The sequence below is a fragment of the Coregonus lavaretus genome (assembly GCF_964263955.1).
Source record: "Coregonus lavaretus genome assembly, chromosome: 9".
Taxonomy (NCBI): domain Eukaryota; kingdom Metazoa; phylum Chordata; class Actinopteri; order Salmoniformes; family Salmonidae; genus Coregonus; species Coregonus lavaretus.
Genome location: NC_139996.1, coordinates 54,271,720 through 54,290,649, shown reverse-complemented (window position 1 = coordinate 54,290,649; position 18,930 = coordinate 54,271,720). Strand labels below are relative to the sequence as shown.

Genomic DNA, 18,930 nt, shown 5'->3' with positions numbered 1-18,930 from the left:
AGCATTACTGTTCATTTCATAATATTGTGCATAGCTGGGAGAGGAGAGTCCACGCTGTCACAGGCATTGGTGGGAGCGCTTCTCTTTTCCTCATAACCCCCAGTGACACCATGTGCAGCTCACTGTCTCTCTCATTCTCCCCACTTTGATCAAAGCACACAGGGAGCAGCCATTCTCTAACAGGCCACATTCTCTGACTGCAGCATTCTGACTGAGAAATTCAAAGGAACTGAAAACAGATGTAGTGGGCAGTAATACACTGCTCAAAAAAATAAAGGGAACACTAAAATAACACATCCTAGATCTGAATGAATGAAATAATCTTATTAAATACTTTTTTCTTTACATAGTTGAATGTGCTGACAACATAATCACACAAAAATTATCAATGGAAATCAAATGTATCAACCCATGGAGGTCTGGATTTGGAGTCACCCTCAAAATTAAAGTGGAAAACCACACTACAGGCTGATCCAACTTTGATGTAATGTCCTTAAAACAAGTCAAAATGAGGCTCAGTAGTGTGTGTGGCCTCCACGTGCCTGTATGACCTCCCTACAACGCCTGGGCATGCTCCTGATGAGGTGGCAGATGGTCTCCTGAGGGTTCTCCTCCCAGACCTGGACTAAAGCATCCGCCAACTCCTGGACAGTCTGTGGTGCAATGTGGCGTTGGTGGATGGAGCGAGACATGATATCCCAGATGTGCTCAATTGGATTCAGGTCTGGGGAACGGGCGGGCCAGTCCATAGCATCAATGCCTTCCTCTTGCAGGAACTGCTGACACACTCCAGCCACATGAGGTCTAGCATTGTCTTGCATTAGGAGGAACCCAGGGCCAACCGCACCAGCATATGGTCTCACAAGTGGTCTGAGGATCTCATCTCGGTACCTAATGGCAGTCAGGCTACTTATGGCGAGCACATGGAGGGCTGTGCGGCCCCCCCAAAGAAATGCCACCCCACACTATGACTGACCCAACGCCAAACCGGTCATGCTGGAGGATGTTGCAGGCAGCAGAACGTTCTCCACGGCGTCTCCAGACTCTGTCACATCTGTCACATGTGCTCAGTGTGAACCTGCTTTCATCTGTGAAGAGCACAGGGCGCCAGTGGCGAATTTGCTAATCTTGGTGTTCTCTGGCAAATGCCAAACGTCCTGCACGGTGTTGGGCTGTAAGCACAACCCCCACCTGTGGACGTCGGGCCCTCATACCACCCTCATGGAGTCTGTTTCTGACCGTTTGAGCAGACACATGCACATTTGTGGCCTGCTGGAGGTCATTTTGCAGGGCTCTGGCAGCAGTCCTGCTGCTGGGTTGTTGCCCTCCTACGGCCTCCTCCACGTCTCCTGATGTACTGGCCTGTCTCCTGGTAGCGCCTCCATGCTCTGGACACTACGCTGACAGACACAGCAAACCTTCTTGCAACAGCTCGCATTGATGTGCCATCCTGGATGAGCTGCACTACCTGAGCCACTTGTGTGGGTTGTAGACTCCGTCTCATGCTACCACTAGAGTGAAAGCACCGCCAGCATTCAAAAGTGACCAAAACATCAGCCAGGAAGCATAGGAACTGAGAAGTGGTCTGTGGTCACCACCTGCAAAACCAGTCCTTTATTGGGGGGTGTCTTGCTAATTGCCTATAATTTCCACCTGTTGTCTATTCCATTTGCACAACAGCATGTGAAATGTATTGTCAATCAGTGTTGCTTCCTAAGTGGACAGTTTGATTTCACAGAAGTGTGATTGACTTGGAGTTACATTGTGTTGTTTAAGTGTTCCCTTAATTTTTTTGAGCAGTGTATATTTGACATGTGTATATACAGTATATATGATATTATAAATGCCTCTCATGCTAGTAATAAGACTAAGCAATTAGCCTATTAAAAGGTTTATCTGACTCCATAAAGATGATTTAGCAATATGCAAGAACACTATAGTCGAGTTACAATAGGCAATCAAGAAATGTCTGAGAATGGAATTATTTAATTACTTTGTCAAATGAATGGATTCACATACAAGGCATAAAGCTTAAATTACAAGGCAATACTGACATTAACAAAGCATAATTCTAGGCATATTAATCCTAAAGTTAAATTAGAAGACAAAGCATGAACAAAGAGATGCCTATTAGACAAGAGGCCTAGAAGCCTAGGAAATGAGAATGGCGGCAGGTAGCTTAGTGGTTAAGAGCGTTGTGCCAGTAACCTAAAGGTCGCTGGTTCTAATCCCCGAGCCGACTAGGTGAAAAATCTGTTGATGTGCCCTTGAGCAAGGCACTTAACCCTAATTGCTCCTGTAAGTCGCTCTGGATAAGAGCGTCTGCTAAATGACTAAAAATGTAAATGTAAAATCTATTATACAACCTTCCTCCATGGACTGGATACAGGATAAGAGAGAACAAAGGCATTTCATTCCATTTAAACATCTGAAGGTGTAACCTTTCAACCCAAAACCAACCACTATTGACCAATCAAACGTTTACAGTAACCTAAACACTCCCAGGCCCTATCTCCATAGGGTGTCACAGCATTTAAGAGCTTGTGTGGGGGATTAGACAAATGTAAATAACACAGAATTCCTGAGGACAATAAAACCTCAGAGTAATTTAGAGTTCACCCTGTACAAATACAAGTTACCACAGAGATCATACATCCATATAGATAGCATCAGAGTTCTCCTCAGTGAACAAGTTTCAGAAAGAATAATGGTATAGTATTCATGTTTGGTATCTATCACTCATTCAATAGTCAGTCCTCTGGAGACTGTAACAGAGATACATTTTGGCCCCTCAGAGGGGGAAAGCCTGACTAGTCCTTGGGCATTGTCCTTTGTTTCTGGACCATTTGCCATGCAGCTCCAGGTGACCGAGAACACATAAATTAGGGTGGAGCCTACACAGATACTATATGGCACTAAACAAGGAGAAATATAGGACAGTATAACCCTTGGGCTTTCAGTTGTACTATAGTTGCATAATAGTTTTATTTCATATTGGTGAGCTGTTACTGGATGGTTATTACAATAACAAATTAATGTTGTGGCGCTGTCAAAAATCTAAACTCCAGAAACCTCAGAATTTGTCATTGAGAAAAAATATTTTTGACTTTACAGGTTGATGAGGTGTTTAAATTTTAACATTGTGGCTATTTTGGTTTAATCAAAGTTAGTCTAAAAGTTTGCCTACTTGGGAAATAGGACAACAAACCTAGAAGTGCACATTGATGACTAAACTAAAACAGAATTGTCATACTTAAAACTTAATCTAAATGGTAATAGGAATTCGTTGTCCATCCTTTGAACTGAAAATAATAGGTATGAGTGACCCTGACAGTTCTATATAGCCTAGCATTTTATTTCTTTACTTTATTTCTTTACTTTCCTCATCATCTTTGTTATGAAATGATGAGAGTCAATGTGACTGTTTATTTGCACCCACAGTGTTATGTGAACTGCGAATTGATTCAATGCTAGAAATAGCCACTCCCACCATCAGTGGTACACTTCTCTGTGAGAATAAGGCAATATAACAAACCAGGGTTGGGATCAAATTATTATAATAAATGCATACTGCATTGAAATTCAATTTGAATTTGATTTGCCTAGTTGAATTAATTCAAAAATTGACTTAAATGGAATTGAGTGATTTTTCCCCAAGGATGTTAAAATGAAATATTGAAAGTATAGAGCTATCAGAAGCCTAACCTTGAAATAGAAATTGCTTTCCAAAAACCTTGGAGATATGACAATCTCCCGCAAATCTGTGAGAAGCTGACTGACTGCGAATAATAAACAAGCTGTTAAATAGTCATGACACAAACGCATAAACAGATCTATTTTGTTGATGTGTTGGGGGAGCAGAGAGAGCCATCTTCCTGCACACAACTGGGGCACATTGATATGATGGAGGGTGGAAATCTTTTTAATTGGGTCGCTCGGCTATTATGACTGCATGTGGATGCTCTTGTTTGGCTTATTTCTCGGGGAAAGCGTCCAGGAAAACCACTCCTTCTCTTGAGCCTGCCCTTAACGTGGAGAGAAGGCTTTGAAGTGCTGTGTGGAGCGCTGAGGGATTTTCTGCCATGTAAATAATGCAGCCCCTATGAGCCTTCAGAAAGTATTCATACCCCTTGACTTATTTACATTTACATTTTAGTCATTTAGCAGACGCTCTTATCCAGAGCGACTTACAGGAGCAATTAGGGTTAAGTGCCTTGCTCAAGGGCACATCGACAGATTTTTCACCTAGTCGGCTCGGGGATTAGAACCAGCGACCTTTCGGTTACTGGCACAACGCTCTTACCCACTAAGCTACCTGCCGACTTATTCCACGTTGTTGTGTTACAGCCTGAATTCAAAATGGATTCAATAAAAAAAATGCTCACCCATCTACACACAATACTCCATAATGACAGTGAAAACATGTTTTTAGAAATGTTTGCAAATTTAGTGAAAATGAAAGACAGAAATATCTCATTTACAAAGGTATTCACACCCCTGAGTCAATACATGTTAGAATCACCTTTGGCAGCGATTACAGCTGTGAGTTCATCTGGGTAAGTCTCTAAGAGCTTTGCACACCTGGATTTTCAAAACTTTCACATTATTATTTTAGCAATTCTTAAAGCTCTGTAAAGTTGGTTGTTGATCATTGCTAGGCAGCCATTTCCAAGTCCTGCCATATATTTTCAAGCCGATTTAAGTGAAAACTAGGCCACTCAGAAACATTAAATGTCATCTTGGTAAGCAACTCCAGTGTAGATTTGGCCTTGTGTTTTAGGTTATTGACCTGCTGAAAGGTGAATGTCTCCCAGTGTCTGTTGGAAAGCAGACTAAACCAGGTTTTCCTTTAGGATTTTGCCTGTGCTAAGCTCTATTCCGTTTCTAAAAAACTCTCTAGTCTTTGCCGATCACAAGCATACCCATAACATGATGCAGTCACCACCATGCTTAAAAATATGAAGAGTGGTACTCAGTGATGTGTTGTGTTGGATTTGCCCCAAACATAACGCTTTGTATTCAGGACATGAAGTTAATTTCTTTGCCATATTTTTGACAGTTTTACTTTAGTGCCTTATTGCAAACAGGATGCATGTTTTGGAATATTTGTATTCTGTACAGACTTCCTTCTTTTCACTCCTTCATTTAGGTTAGTATTGTGGAGTAACTACAATGATGTTGATCCCATCCTCAATTTTATCCTATCACAGCCATTAAACTCTAAACTGTTTTAAAGTCACCATTGGCCTAATGGTGAAATCCCTAAACGGTTTCCTTCCTCTCTGGCAACTGAGTTAGGAAGGATGCCTCTATCTTTGTAGTGACTGGGTGTATTGATTCACCATCCAAAGTGTTATTACTAACTATACCATGCTCAATGTCTGCATATTTTTTTTTTTTTACCAATCTACCAATAGGTGCCCTTTGCGAGGGATTGGAAAACATCCCTGGTCTTTGTGGTTGAATCTGTGTTTGATAATTGTATGGGGTACAGAGATGAGGTAGTCATTCAAAAATCATGTTAAACACTGTTATTGCACACAGTGAGTCCATGCAACTTATTATGTGACTTGTTAAGCAAATGTTTACTCCTGAACTTATTTAGGCTTGCCATAACAAAGGGGTTGAATACTAATGAAACGTCCTGCCACTAGGGACCCCAGCTGTCAATCAACCAGATCAATCCACATTGCTCTCTCTCGCTCTACTGCAGGGATTCCCAAACTCGTTTCTCAGGACCCCAAGGGGTGCACGTTTTGGTTTTTGCCCTAGCACTACACAGCTGATTCAAATAATCAACTAATCATCTGGGATAATTTGAATCAGATGTGTAGTGTTAGGGCAAAAACTAAAATGTGCACCCCTTGGGGTCCCGAGGACCAAGTTTGGGAAACACTGCTCTACTGGATGTAAACGTAACGTAAAGTTTTGGTCCCATGTTTCATGAGCTGAAATAAAAGATCCCAGAATTTTTCCATAAGCACAAAAAGCTTATTTCTCTCAAATGTTGTGCACAAATTAGTTTACATCCCTGTTAGTGAACATTTCTCCTTTGCCAAGATAATCCATCCACCTGACTAAACAAGAAGCTGACTAAACAGCATGATCATTACACAGGTACACCTTTTGCTGGGGACAATAAATGCCACTAAAATGTGCAGTTTTGTCACAGATGCCTCAAGTTTTGAGGGAGCGTGCAATTGGCATGCTGACTGCAGGAATGTCCACCTGAGCTGTTGCCAGATAATTGAATGTTAATTTCTTTACCATAAGCTGCCTCCAACATCATTTTAGAGAATTTAGCAATACGTCCAACCGGCCTCACAACCGCAGACCACTTGTAACCATGCCAGCCTAGGACCTCCACATCCGGCTTCTTCACCTGTGGGATCGTCTGAGACCAGCCACCCGGACAGCTGATGAAACTGAGGAGTATTTCTGTCTGTAATAAAGCCCTTTTGTGGGGAAAAACTCATTCTGATTGGCTGGGCCTGGCTCCCCAGTGGATGGGCCTGGCTCCCAAGTGGGTGAGCCTATGCCCTCACAGGTCCCCCCATGGCTGCGCCCCTGCCCAGTCATGTGAAATCTATAGATTAGGGCCTAACTAATTTATTTCAATTGACTGATTTCCCTATATGAACCGTAACTCAGTAAAATCGTTGAAATTGTTGCATGTTGCGTTTATATTTTTGTTCAGTATAGATTATGCATGTATGAACTACACATTGACACATTCAGATCAAAGCGGGAGGTTTAAAAAATACTTACTAGTTGCCAAAGTTCCGGAACATGTCTTTCACTGAGTGCTATGTGATAGTTACTATAATAAAATGGTGCCCTTGGTAATATTTTATTTTCTAAGCTAAGAAATTCTGACTTCAGAGGGAGGGTGGTTGAGAGAGGACAGAGCTGGCGACTTCCAAGAGACACGCTGGACTCGGTGCCCAACAGGTTTAAACTAGATTATTTAGAAGACTTTTCATGAATAAGTGAAGATTAAAAAATATATATATATACATTTGGTGAACAATTTATTAAAGATAGCTGCTCTCTTGAATCTCAAAGAGATGTCACAATATTTATTTTGATCTTAATATAAATCACCCAGAAATATGAAATTATTTTATTAGAGTGCAAAGGCCTCCTTTTGAAACCTTTTGGTCATACCTTGATGGCGTAGTTGACCAACGGATCCTTGGCGTAGGAGGCAGTGTAGTAAACAGAGTCTCCGGCTTCGCAGCAGGGCTTCCCTGTGGTCAGCCTGAAGTGCGACCAGCTGTCCGTGCCAAAGCGCAGGTGGTCCTTCTGCCCGGCCATGAAGCGGTCCTCGCACTTCCCTGCCAGCTTCCTCAGCGTGTCCGTGTGCAGCCCCCGGATGCGACCCACCACCTCCTCCCAGCTGTCCATGCCCTTGTAGAGGGCATGCCTCTGGGGCTTGCTGCTCCCTCCACCCCCATCCCCCCTGCCCGTGGTCCGGGCCTTGCCCGCCAGGGACTCTGCACTGTGGCAGCCCCGCCGCTCCCTCCCCGTGGTGGCGCAGGGTGCCGAGGCCAGGCACGACAGGCTGTTGGCCCCTCGGCCCTTGTTGACAGCTACCACTGGTCTCTCCAGGGAGTCCCCACTCTCCTGGTCATGAAGGCGGGCCTCGGAGCTGAGCGAGGAGCTATGGCTGCCCGTCTCCCACGTGGAGTCCATGTCATACAGGGGGTTGGCCACGCTCAGGTTGGTACCCCCGGGTTTCGCCTCACGCTTGGGCCTCAGCGGCAGCTCCTTTCCCAGGCTGGAGGTCTCGGTGCTGGGGCGGGCTACCGACTTCTTGGGCAGCGGGGGCGGAGTGGCTTTGGAGGCCTCTTCGTCCAAGTCGGCCACGGTGTCGTCCGAAGCCTTGATGTTCCGTGGGTGCTTCAGCGGGATCATGTTGGCTCTGGATTGACCTGCGAAAGGAAAGAGAGATTACAACAACCCACGTTTCAAACATCAACAGTTCATCATCACCAAGTCATTGAGTCAAAGGTTTCCCCTGTATAGAGAACCTAAGACATTGACAACCTTATTTCTGACTGTATTCTCATACTTTAGTTCTTATGTACAGTAGCTACATATGCTGCCTAGTTCCTCCCTGCGATAGGTCCTGGGGCAAATTCAGGACACCAACCAGAACAGAACAGCTGGTAGTAAGTATGTCCAACTAGCTGCCATGTGGTTCGAAAATAAATCTCTCCTCAAGTGGTTTTCAGGGAGGCTTAAGGAGGCACTTGGAAAGTGATTTTGTCAGCAGGCTTTAGTTAACAGTGCCCTAATTTTGTCCACCATGGCAGAAATCCCTAGATCCCTCAAGCTTTTCTCCAGAGTGGGGGTTTGGTGGGGGTCCACAGTCAGGGTGAAAAGGACCACAGAAAACTCACACAGCTTGAGTGACGGGAATTAAACAGCATTAAGAATAACAATTGTGTCACTCATCGGAGAAAGTGTATTGTAGACTTTGATGCAAACACTTCAGGGAACTGTAAAAAAAGAAGAAAAACAAGTTGTAGGCTAGTCCTTGTTCTGAATCCCTTCTCATCTTCCTTGGACCTTTTGGTTAGGCCTGGAATTTCATTTCATTAAACACTGCATGAGATTTCCTGATGTTAAAACTGAAAACATATGTTAGTATACACCAATCCAAAATACTCTTGGCTGCTTTATCATTTAAATGCTAAATAGGCTACCAAAAATCGGAATATCGCCTGAAGGGAATAAAGCCTTCTTTCACTCATGTGCAAGAATCTGTCCAAGACTGGGTGGCCTGTATCCATCATCTTGTCTAAGAACCAATATATGGAGTAATGAGGATCAGATAGAAATGAGAGGCACTTAACATAAAATAGGAAAATAAGAGTATTTAACATTTCCCCGCTAAAGAAAACAATCATTAGCCTAATCCACATGTATGAATGACCCTGCCACTAATGCTCTTGCTGCTACTTTCACTTGGAAAAACCTCCTGAAACGTGTACACACACACACCAACGATTTTCGGATCAATGTACAGTAGCAGTGTTTCAATCAGTTCCTGGAGGACCCCCCAGGGGCTGCATATTTTTGTTTTAGCCCAGCACTAACCCATATGATTAAACTAAGTTAAACACTGAGCATTTGATAAGTTGAATCAGGTGCGCTGGGCTGGAACAAATATGTGCTATTGACACTGTACTAGGCCAAAAGTGAAAATGGCTGTAAGTGACCTATATATAGATTTAGGCCTATAGCACTGGGCTCTCCAGCTGCAAGGTGACATGATGCTTCTGCTTCTTGGAGAGTCTACATCACAAACTCAGGAGGGACTGCTCTGCTATTGCCCAAGCCTAGCTATATGAATCACTGGTGTGTGTGTGTGTGTGTGTGTGTCTGTGTGTGTGTGTGTGTGTGTGTGTGTGTGTGTCTGTGTGTGTGTGTGTGTGTGTGTGTGTTTGTGTGTGTATGCATGTGTGAATTTGAAGGAGAATGTGAGTGAGTGTGTGTGTTTGTGGGTCTGTGTGATGGTGCATGTGAGAGTGTGCGAGGGTGGTGTAGGCTAACACTTGCAGTGCTGTAACAGTGCATGCAGATCTGGTACGTGATGTGTGTGTTAAATTAAAGTGTGTGTGCATCAGACTGTGATATATTTTCACCCTCGCCATGCTCGTCTTCTCACACTGCAGGACTTAACAGTTACGACAATCTTAAATGGATCCAAGCATCCGGGTAATAGATTCTAGATTGGATTGTTTTATGGATGGCTTGAGAAGGCAATGGCAATGGACATTACTCCAGAGGGTAGTACAAAGCATACACATATATACACTACCAGTTAAAAGGACACATCTACTCATTCAAGGGTTTTTCTTTATTTTTACATTGTAGAATAATCAAAAGACATCAAAACTATGAAATAACACATATGGAATCATGTAGTAACCAAAAAAGTGTTAAACAAATCAAAATATATTTGAGATTCTTCAAATAGCCATCCTTTGCCTTGATGACAGCTTTGCACAATCTTGTCATTCTCTCAACCAGCTTCATGAGGTAGTCACCTGGAATGCATTTCAATGAACAGGTGTGCCTTCTTAAAAGGAATGTATTTCCTTCTTAATGCGTTTGAGCCAATCAGTTGTGTTGTGACAAGGTAGGGGGGGTATACAGAAGATAGACCAAGTCCGTATTATGGCAAGAACAGCTCAAATAAGCAAAGAGAAACGACAGTCCATCATTATTTTAAGACATGAAAGTCAGTCAATACGGAAAGTTTCAAGAACTTTGAAAGTTTCTTCAAGTGCCACATAAACCATCAAGCACTATCATGAAACTGGCTCTCATGAGGACCGCCACAGGAATGGAAGACCCAGAGATACCTCTGCTGCAGACGATAAGTTCATTAGAGTTACCAGCCTCAGAAATTGCAGCCCAAATAAATGCTTCACAGTGTTCTAATAAAAGACACATCTCAACATCAACTGTTCAGAGGAGACTGCATGAATCAGGCCTTCATGGTCGAATTGCTGCAAAGAAACCACTACTAAAGGACACCAATAAGAAGAAGAGACCTGCTTGGGCCAAGAAACACAAGTAATGGGCATTAGACCGGTGGAAATGTGTCCTTTGGTCTGGAGTCCAAATTGGAGATTTTTGCGGTACTTAGACACGGTGTGGGTGAACGTATGATCTCCGCAGTCAGAACACCACTCTCAAAGGCTCTAAGTACCGTAGACATTTTCAAATGACCCAACCCTATGGCAATGTTAAAAGTTAATGATATGCCCACTGCCCATATGCTGTTTGTATACATTAAAAGGTGGCTGGACCATCCACTCTGACATTAAACATTAAAAAGCAACGTCATAGCTTCAAATGGCTATTTGCGTGTGGAATCGTTACAGAAAGGCATCTTTAATCGTTACGTAAGTGTCTTGGAGAGTTAGGTACCAGGACAGAGCCAACTAACTAGGCCTTTTGACTCAGCGGTCATGGTCACATGGGAAAAGCTGCAGTCCAAATCCTCTACAAATCTACCCTGGATTAAAGGCTAATTGCGTTTAATTTCCTTTATAAATCCAAACGTGGCATAATTTCTGCAAAAGCTTTTTTTTTAAATATACACTCCCATACATATTTATTTAGACAGTGAAGCTAAAACTTGTAATTTGGCGCTATACTCCAGCATTTTGGAATTGAGGTTAAAAAAAATACATATGAGGAGTGGGGCCTCCCGAGTGGCGCAGAGGTCTGAGCAGTCATGTTTCGGAGGACGCATGTCTCGACCTTCGCCTCTCCCTTCGCCTCTCCTGAGCCCATTGCAGTGACGAGACAAGGTCTTAACTACCAATTGGATATCACGAAATAGTGGAGAAAATGTGGTCAATAAAAATTAGTTTTTTAAAAACTTTTATTTGAGGGTATTTTCATGCATATCTGTTTTACCATTTAGAAATGAAAACATATTTATTTTTCTATTCCCCCCATTTGAATGTGTCATAAGTATTTGGACAAATTCACTTATAGTGTATTAAAGTAGTCAAACATTTAGTATTTTGGTCCCATATTCCTACAGTAGCACCCATTTGCAGTTTGTTTTGGTTGTGTTTCAGATTATGTTGTGTCCAATAGAAATGAATGGTAAATAATGTATTGTGTCATTTAGGAGTCCATTTTATTGTTAATAAGAATATGTCTATGAACATTAACTCTTTACACTCATACCCTCATTCGGGTTGAAAATGGCAGATTTGGACACTGATAAACGCCTAAATTGGAAGGCAATGGCTGTACAGTAATATGCTATACATGACATCAGAGCTCAAGGTGTCCGCTTCACAGCGTAGTATTGGAATTGACTGACAGCGGTTCTGAACTTGAGCACCGCACGTGACAAGAAGTTGCCCCCATCGCTCCCGTTAATTGGCCAACTTTTTTTGCAAATGTTTTGATGTCAGAGTGAGAGAAATGCTGTAAATAAAGGAGAGTCGATGTATTTTGAAAGATGAGACGTTGAGGATTATAATAAATACCGCTTTGATGTCATACAAGCAAGCCGAAACACCTGCGAGTCCAAATGTGCACTTCACATTTCCATATCATAAAACTAATGTAATATACACTACCAGTCAAAAGTTTGGACACACCTACTCATTCAAGGGTTTTTCTTTATTTGTTACTATTTTGAACATTGTAGAATAATAGTGAAGACATCAAAACTATGAAATAACACATATGGAATCATGTAGTAACCCAATTTGTTTTCTCTATTTGAGATTCTTCAAATAGCCACCCTTTGCCTTGATGACAACTTTGCACACTCTTGGCATTCTCTCAACCAGCTTCATGAGGTAGTCACCTGGAATGCATTTAAATTAACAGGTGTGCCTTCTTAAAAGTTAATTTGTGGAATTTCTTTCCTTCTTGAGTCAATCAGTTGTGTTATGACGGGGGGGGGGGGGGGGGGGGGGTATACAGAAGATTTGGTAAAATACCAAGTCCATATTATGGCAAGAACAGCTCAAATAAGCAAGAATAAACGACAGTCCATCATTACTTTAAGACATGAAGGTCAGTCAATACGGAAGATTTCAAGAACTTTGAAAGTTTTTTCAAGTGCAGTTGCAAAAACCATCAAGCGCTATGATGAAACTGGCTCTCATGAGGACCGCCACAGGAATGGAAGACCCAGAGTTACCTCTGCTGCAGAGGATACGTTCATTACAGTTACCAGCCTCAGAAATTGCAGCCCAAATAAATGCTTCACAGTGTTCTAATAAAAGACACATCTCAACATCAACTGTTCAGAGGAGACTGCGTGAATCAGGCCTTCATGGTCGAATTGCTGCAAAGAAACCACTACTAAAGGACACCAATAAGAAGAAGAGACCTGCTTGGGCCAAGAAACACAAGTAATGGGCATTAGACCGGTGGAAATGTGTCCTTTGGTCTGGAGTCCAAATTGGAGATTTTTGCGGTACTTAGACACGGTGTGGGTGAACGTATGATCTCCGCAGTCAGAACACCACTCTCAAAGGCTCTAAGTACCGTAGACATTTTCAAATGACCCAACCCTATGGCAATGTTAAAAGTTAATGACATGCCCACTGCCCATATGCTGTTTGTATACATTAAAAGGTGGCTGGACCATCCACTCTGACATTAAACATTAAAAAGCAACGTCATAGCTTCAAATGGCTATTTGCGTGTGGAATCGTTACAGAAAGGCATCTTTAATCGTTACGTAAGTGTCTTGGAGAGTTAGGTACCAGGACGGAGCCAACTAACTAGGCCTTTTGACTCAGCGGTCATGGTCACATGGGAAATGGAAGACCCAGAGTTACCTCTGCTGCAGAGGATACGTTCATTACAGTTACCAGCCTCAGAAATTGCAGCCCAAATAAATGCTACACAGAGTTCAAGTCACAGACACATCTCAATATCAACTGTTCAGAGGGGACTGTGTGAATCAGGCCTTCACGGTCGATTTCCTTTAAATTGTTTCACTTGGGTCAAACGTTTCGGGTAGCCTTCCACAAGCTTCCCACAATAAGTTGGGTGAATTTTGGCCCATTCCTCCTGACAGAGCTGGTGTAACTGAGTCAAGTTTGTAGGTCTCCTTTATCGCACACACTTTTTTAGTTATGCCCACACATTTTCTATAGGATTGAGGTCAGGGCTTTGTGATGGCCACTCCAATACCTTGACTTTGTTGTCCTTAAGTCATTTTGCCACAACTTTGGAAGTATGCTTGGGGTCATTGTTCATTTGGAAGACCCATTTGCGACCAAGCTTTAACTTCCTGACTGATGTCTTGACCTCTCACCCTTAACAATAATATTTTTTTGGGGGGTATATTTATGCATCCGTAACTTTCTCACTCATCATTATTAACGATTAATTCCTGTTTATACATAATCATGGTAGCATCCACATTAATGTAGAAGTGTTTAGAAACATATTATATTCTTATTTACAATAAAAGTGACTCCAAAATGCATGAAGCCTTTTTGCAGAGTATTTTTCAACTTCCCACTGCATGAGAATTGATTACTGAGATGCTACAGTGCCCATAATCAATGCACAACAGAAGCTCAACAGTATTTTGATCGATAATTCTATAAGAGTCTAAGGGCCCGGGCTGGGTTTCCACTGACCTAACATATGGAATTGTTTTAAGATGGTCATACCAAGGATCATTTAGCTATTTGATTTAGAATTGTAGGACCCATGTAGGTATACTTTTTATTATTTGATGAAACATTGAAATTGTCCTTACTGCTATTAGCCCATAGAAACACATGGAATAACAGATTCATCCATGGAAAAACAGATAGTCAAAAAATAAATCAAAAGGAAGTATGTTTTGAAGTGTCTGTCGTATATCTGAGAGATATAAGAAAGCTCAGGAAATAAAACATGTTTTGCGTGTAATGACATGTATACCTTTGACGTGGAAATGCCCTATTCACTTCCATTCATTTTTCGAACACCATCGTGTTCGTGAGAGTCTCATCTTTCCATAGAGGGGTAATATTAGTGTGTAGGACACTACATACGTTTTTGTGTTTTTATAATGTTGTATTGGTCGCGTACACAGTTTAGCAGATGTTATAGCGGACACAGCAAAATGCTTACGTTACTAGCTCCTAACAACACAGTAAAATGTCAAACAAGTACACAAATAATTCCTCTCCCCAAAATCTTTTTTATAAAGAAATGTCGGAACGAATCCAATTAACAACCCAATAACACAGTCTTTTCGGCTCTAGGTAGTAATACAATCTGAGCAAATAAAATGTCCCTTCTATTCTACGAGGCACACTGGTTTCTACAGGAGGAGACAAATGCTGTGCAGCAGAGAGGTTTTAACTTTGGCTAATCACCATTGCAAAGTGATAACCCAGTCTCTTTCCATAACCAACCACAATACTGGCACGCTTTGTCATTGCTTGGCTACTGAGAGATATATATATCAATATATCAAGGAGAGGAGGGGAGAGGAGTGGAGAGTGTAGATAGAAAAAAAGAGAGTAGGTGATAATGAAAGAGGAGTAGAGAGATAGACAGGAGAGAGGAGGAGAGAGGAGAGGGTGAGAGAGGAGAGGGTGAGAGAGGAGGAGAAGGTGATGTGTGGAGAGGAGAGGGTAAGAGAGGAGGAGAGGGTGAGAGAGGAGTGGTGGTGGAAGAGAGAGAAGAGGTGAGCAGCAGAGAAGAGGAGGAAGGTAAAGGAATGAGAGATGAGGAGTGAGTAGGAGAGGTGGAGGGATGAGGAGGGTGGGGAGTTCGAATGAGAGAGAAATAATGAATCAAAAACACAAAAATATAAAATGAGAAGAAAGAGAACTCCCTACCTCGATCCTGCTAATATCGCTGAGTCAAAGTTGTGAGAAGAAGAAGAGCAAGAAAGCCGGGCTCAGTGGGACAGCGAGGGGTGTGCTCTCCCTGTTCGCCTCCCTGAAAATTCCTGCTGCGACACTCATGCCAACAGGCAGGACGCCCCTGCTCTACTTCTTATTCTGCTTCTCATTTTGATAGAAAGGGGAGGGTGTGTGCGAGTGTGTAAGAAAGTGCGTGTGCATGTGTGCGTGTTTGGGGGAAGAGAGAATCAATGTCATTCTTTCAACTTCAGAGACACAGAACAGGAGGCAGGAATTTCAAAAAGAAAGAGCCCTATCCATTTCCTTTGAAAGTGTAAGATTTCTGGACTGCTCATTCAGGGCATATCATAGCATGCATGGTATGGCATGGGTCAGCACAGTTCAGCACAGCCCAGCGTAGCCCTATACAGCCAATGTCTGCCGAACATAGCACAGTATGACATGGCATAGGCCAGCACAGTTCAACACAATCCCCCTCATCTGTTCCCATCTCAATATTCAAATTGGACTGCACTGAAGTCACATGCCAGGCTGCCCTCACAAAATAGGTTTCTAACTTCAAAGGTCTTTCCTGGTTAAATAAAGGTTAAATAAATATGAAAGCAAATTCAAGAAAGGCTTCCATTCATTTTGCTTGCACCCATCTATCACCTATCCTGTTTTCTGATCAGTGCAGTTGACGGACAGAAAATCACTCAGTCAACTTACCTACAGCAAGAGAAAAATAAACTTGATCGTTCCTTCTCCGTCATCTCACATTCTCACTAACTAACACGTACACTCTCCCTCTCTCCCTCATTAGCTGTTAGTTGGAGCAGGATGTAACTAGGTGCTCATCATTTAGTCACACAGAGCGCTTTCATCACTTTCAGGACACACGCCACTGCACTTTCATGACACACACCACTGCCTCACACACACATACCACTTGACAGCGATGAGAGCCATCCACACACACACACACAGAGCCCTGATGATCTGAAAGCCTCTCACGCAGCAGTCCTTCATGATCAAAGCGACCGCGCTCTCCATTTGGGCGACCGATCCGGGCTTCCCAACTGCCTTCAAACAGCAACTCTAAAGAGCTGTAATGTGCATGTCATTACATCGACATCTTCTCTACAAGGTTCTGATCTGATATGCAAGTGATGATGAGGAATATGTAATGGATCAGTCACTCCGAGTCAACCAGCCCTAACAGGGGCGCAGTCCTGAAATGTAACTTCCGCTGCGCATTGCTGAGCAATAGCCTTTGATGAGTGATCCAGCAGGCTTCAATACAAAGCACAGTGACAGGGAAGTGGTCAGAGAGAGAGCCAGTAAGATACACTACATGACCAAAAGTATGTAGACGCCTGTTCGTCGAACATCTAATTCCAAATTCATTGGCATTATTATGGCGTTGGTCCCCCCCCTTTTCTGCTATAACAGTCTCCACTCTTCGGGGAAGGCTTTCCACTAGATGTTGGAACATTGCTGCGGGGACTTGCTTCCAATTCAGCCACAAGAGCATTAGTGAGGTCGGGCACTGATGTTGGGCGATTAGGCCTGGCTCGCAGTCGCCGTTCCAATCCATTCCAAAGGTGTTCAATGGGGTTGAGGTCAGGGCTCTGTTCTTCCACATCAATCTCGACAAAACATTTTTGTATGGACCTCACTTTGTGCACGGGGGCATTGTCATGCTGAAACAGGAAAGGGCCTTCACCAAACTGTTGCCACAAAGTTGGAAGCACAGAATCGTCTAGAATGTAATTGTATGCTGTAGCATTAAGATTTCTCTTCACTGGAACTAAGGGGCTTAGCCCAAACCATGAAAAACAGCCCCAAACCATTATTCCTCCTCCACCAAACTTTACTGTTGGCACTATGCATTGGGGCAGGTAGCGTTCTCCTGTCATCCGCCAAACCCAGATTAGTCCGTCGGACTGTCAGATGGTAAAGCGTGATTCATCACTCCAGAGAATGCGTTTCCACTGCTCCAGAGTCCAATGGCGGCGAGCTTTACACAACTCCAGCCAATGTTTGGCATTGCGCATTGTGATCTTAGGCTTGTGTGTGGCTGCTCAGCCATGGAAACCCATTTCATGAAGCTCCCGATTAACAGTTATTGTGCTGACGTTACTTCCAGAGGCAGTTTGGAACTTGGTAGTGAGTGTTGCAACCGAGGACAGACTATTTTTACGTGCTTCGGGACTCGGCGGTCCCGTTCTGTGAGCTTGTGTAACTTACCACTTCGCGGCTGAGCCATTGTTGCTCCTAGACGTTTCCACTTCACAATAACAGCACTTACAGTTGACCGGGGCAGCTCTAGCAGGGCAGAAATTTGACGAACTGACTTGTTGGAAAGGTGGCATACTATGACGTTGCAAGTCACTGAGCTTTTCAGTAAGGCCATTCTACTGCCAATGTTTCTATGGAGATTGCATGGCTGTGTGCTCGATATTATACACCTGTCAGCAATGGGTGTGGCTGAAATAGCCGAATACACTAATTTGAAGGTGCACATACTTTTGTATATACATTGCATTCGGAAAGTATTCAGACCCCTTGACTTTTTTCACATTTTGTTACGTTACAGCCTCATTCTAAAATCGATGAATCTGTCCCCCCCCCCCATCAATCTACACACAATACCCCATAATGACAAAGCAAAAACAGGTTTTTAGACATTTTTTGCTAATTTATTAAAAATAACACACTGAAATATTACATTTACATAAGTATTCAGAACCTTTACTCAGTGCTTTGTTGATGCAGCTTTGGCAGCGATTACAGCATCAAGTCTACAAGCTTGGCACGCCTGTATTTGGGGAGTTTCTCCCATTCTTCTCTGCAGATCCTCTCAAGCTCTGTCAGGTTGGATGGGGAGCGTTGCTGCACAGCTATTTTCAGGTCTCTCCAGAGATGTTTGTCTGGGCTCTGGCTGGGCCAGTCAAGGACATTCAGAGACTTCACTCCTGCGTTGTCTTGGCTGTGTGCTTAGGGTCGTTGTCCTGTTGGAAGGTGAACCTTCGCCCCAGTCTGAGGTCCTGAGTGCTCTGGAGCAGGTTTTCATCAAGGATCTCTCTATACTTTGCTCCGTTCATCTTTGCCTCAATCCTGACTAGTCTGCCAGTCCCTGCCGCTGAAATACATCCCCACAGATGTGACGCTTGGCATTCAGGCCAAATAATTCAATCTTGGTTTCATCAGACCAGAGAATCTTGTTTCTCATGGTCTGAGAGTCTTTAGGTGCCTTTTTTACTGAGGAGTGGCTTCCGTCAGGCCACTTTACCATAAAGGCCTGATTGGTGGAGTGCTGCAGATATGATTGTCCTTCTGGAAGGTTCCCCCATCTCCACAGAGGAACTCTGGAGCTCTGTCAGAGTGATCATCGGATTCTTGGTCACCTCCCTGACCAAAGCCTCTCTCCCCCGATTGCTCAGTTTGGCCGGGTGGCCAGCTCTAGGAAGAGTTTTGGTGGTTCCAAATTTCATCCATTTAAGATTGATGGATGCCACTGTGTTCTTGGGGACCTTCAATGCTGCAGAAATGTTTTGGTACCCTTCCCCAG

The 18,930-nt window shown here is 43.2% G+C and overlaps 1 protein-coding gene across 1 annotated transcript in view; it reads right to left on the bottom strand.

Moving 5' to 3' along the window:
• Positions 1-18,930, bottom strand: part of peak1 (pseudopodium-enriched atypical kinase 1) — a 269,483-nt gene that overhangs the window by 9,458 nt on the left and 241,095 nt on the right. Inside the window, exon 7 of the mRNA XM_084169057.1 lies at positions 7,168-7,934. Coding sequence (XP_084025183.1) covers positions 7,168-7,934 — 767 coding nt within the window. The remainder of the gene's footprint in view (positions 1-7,167; positions 7,935-18,930) is intronic.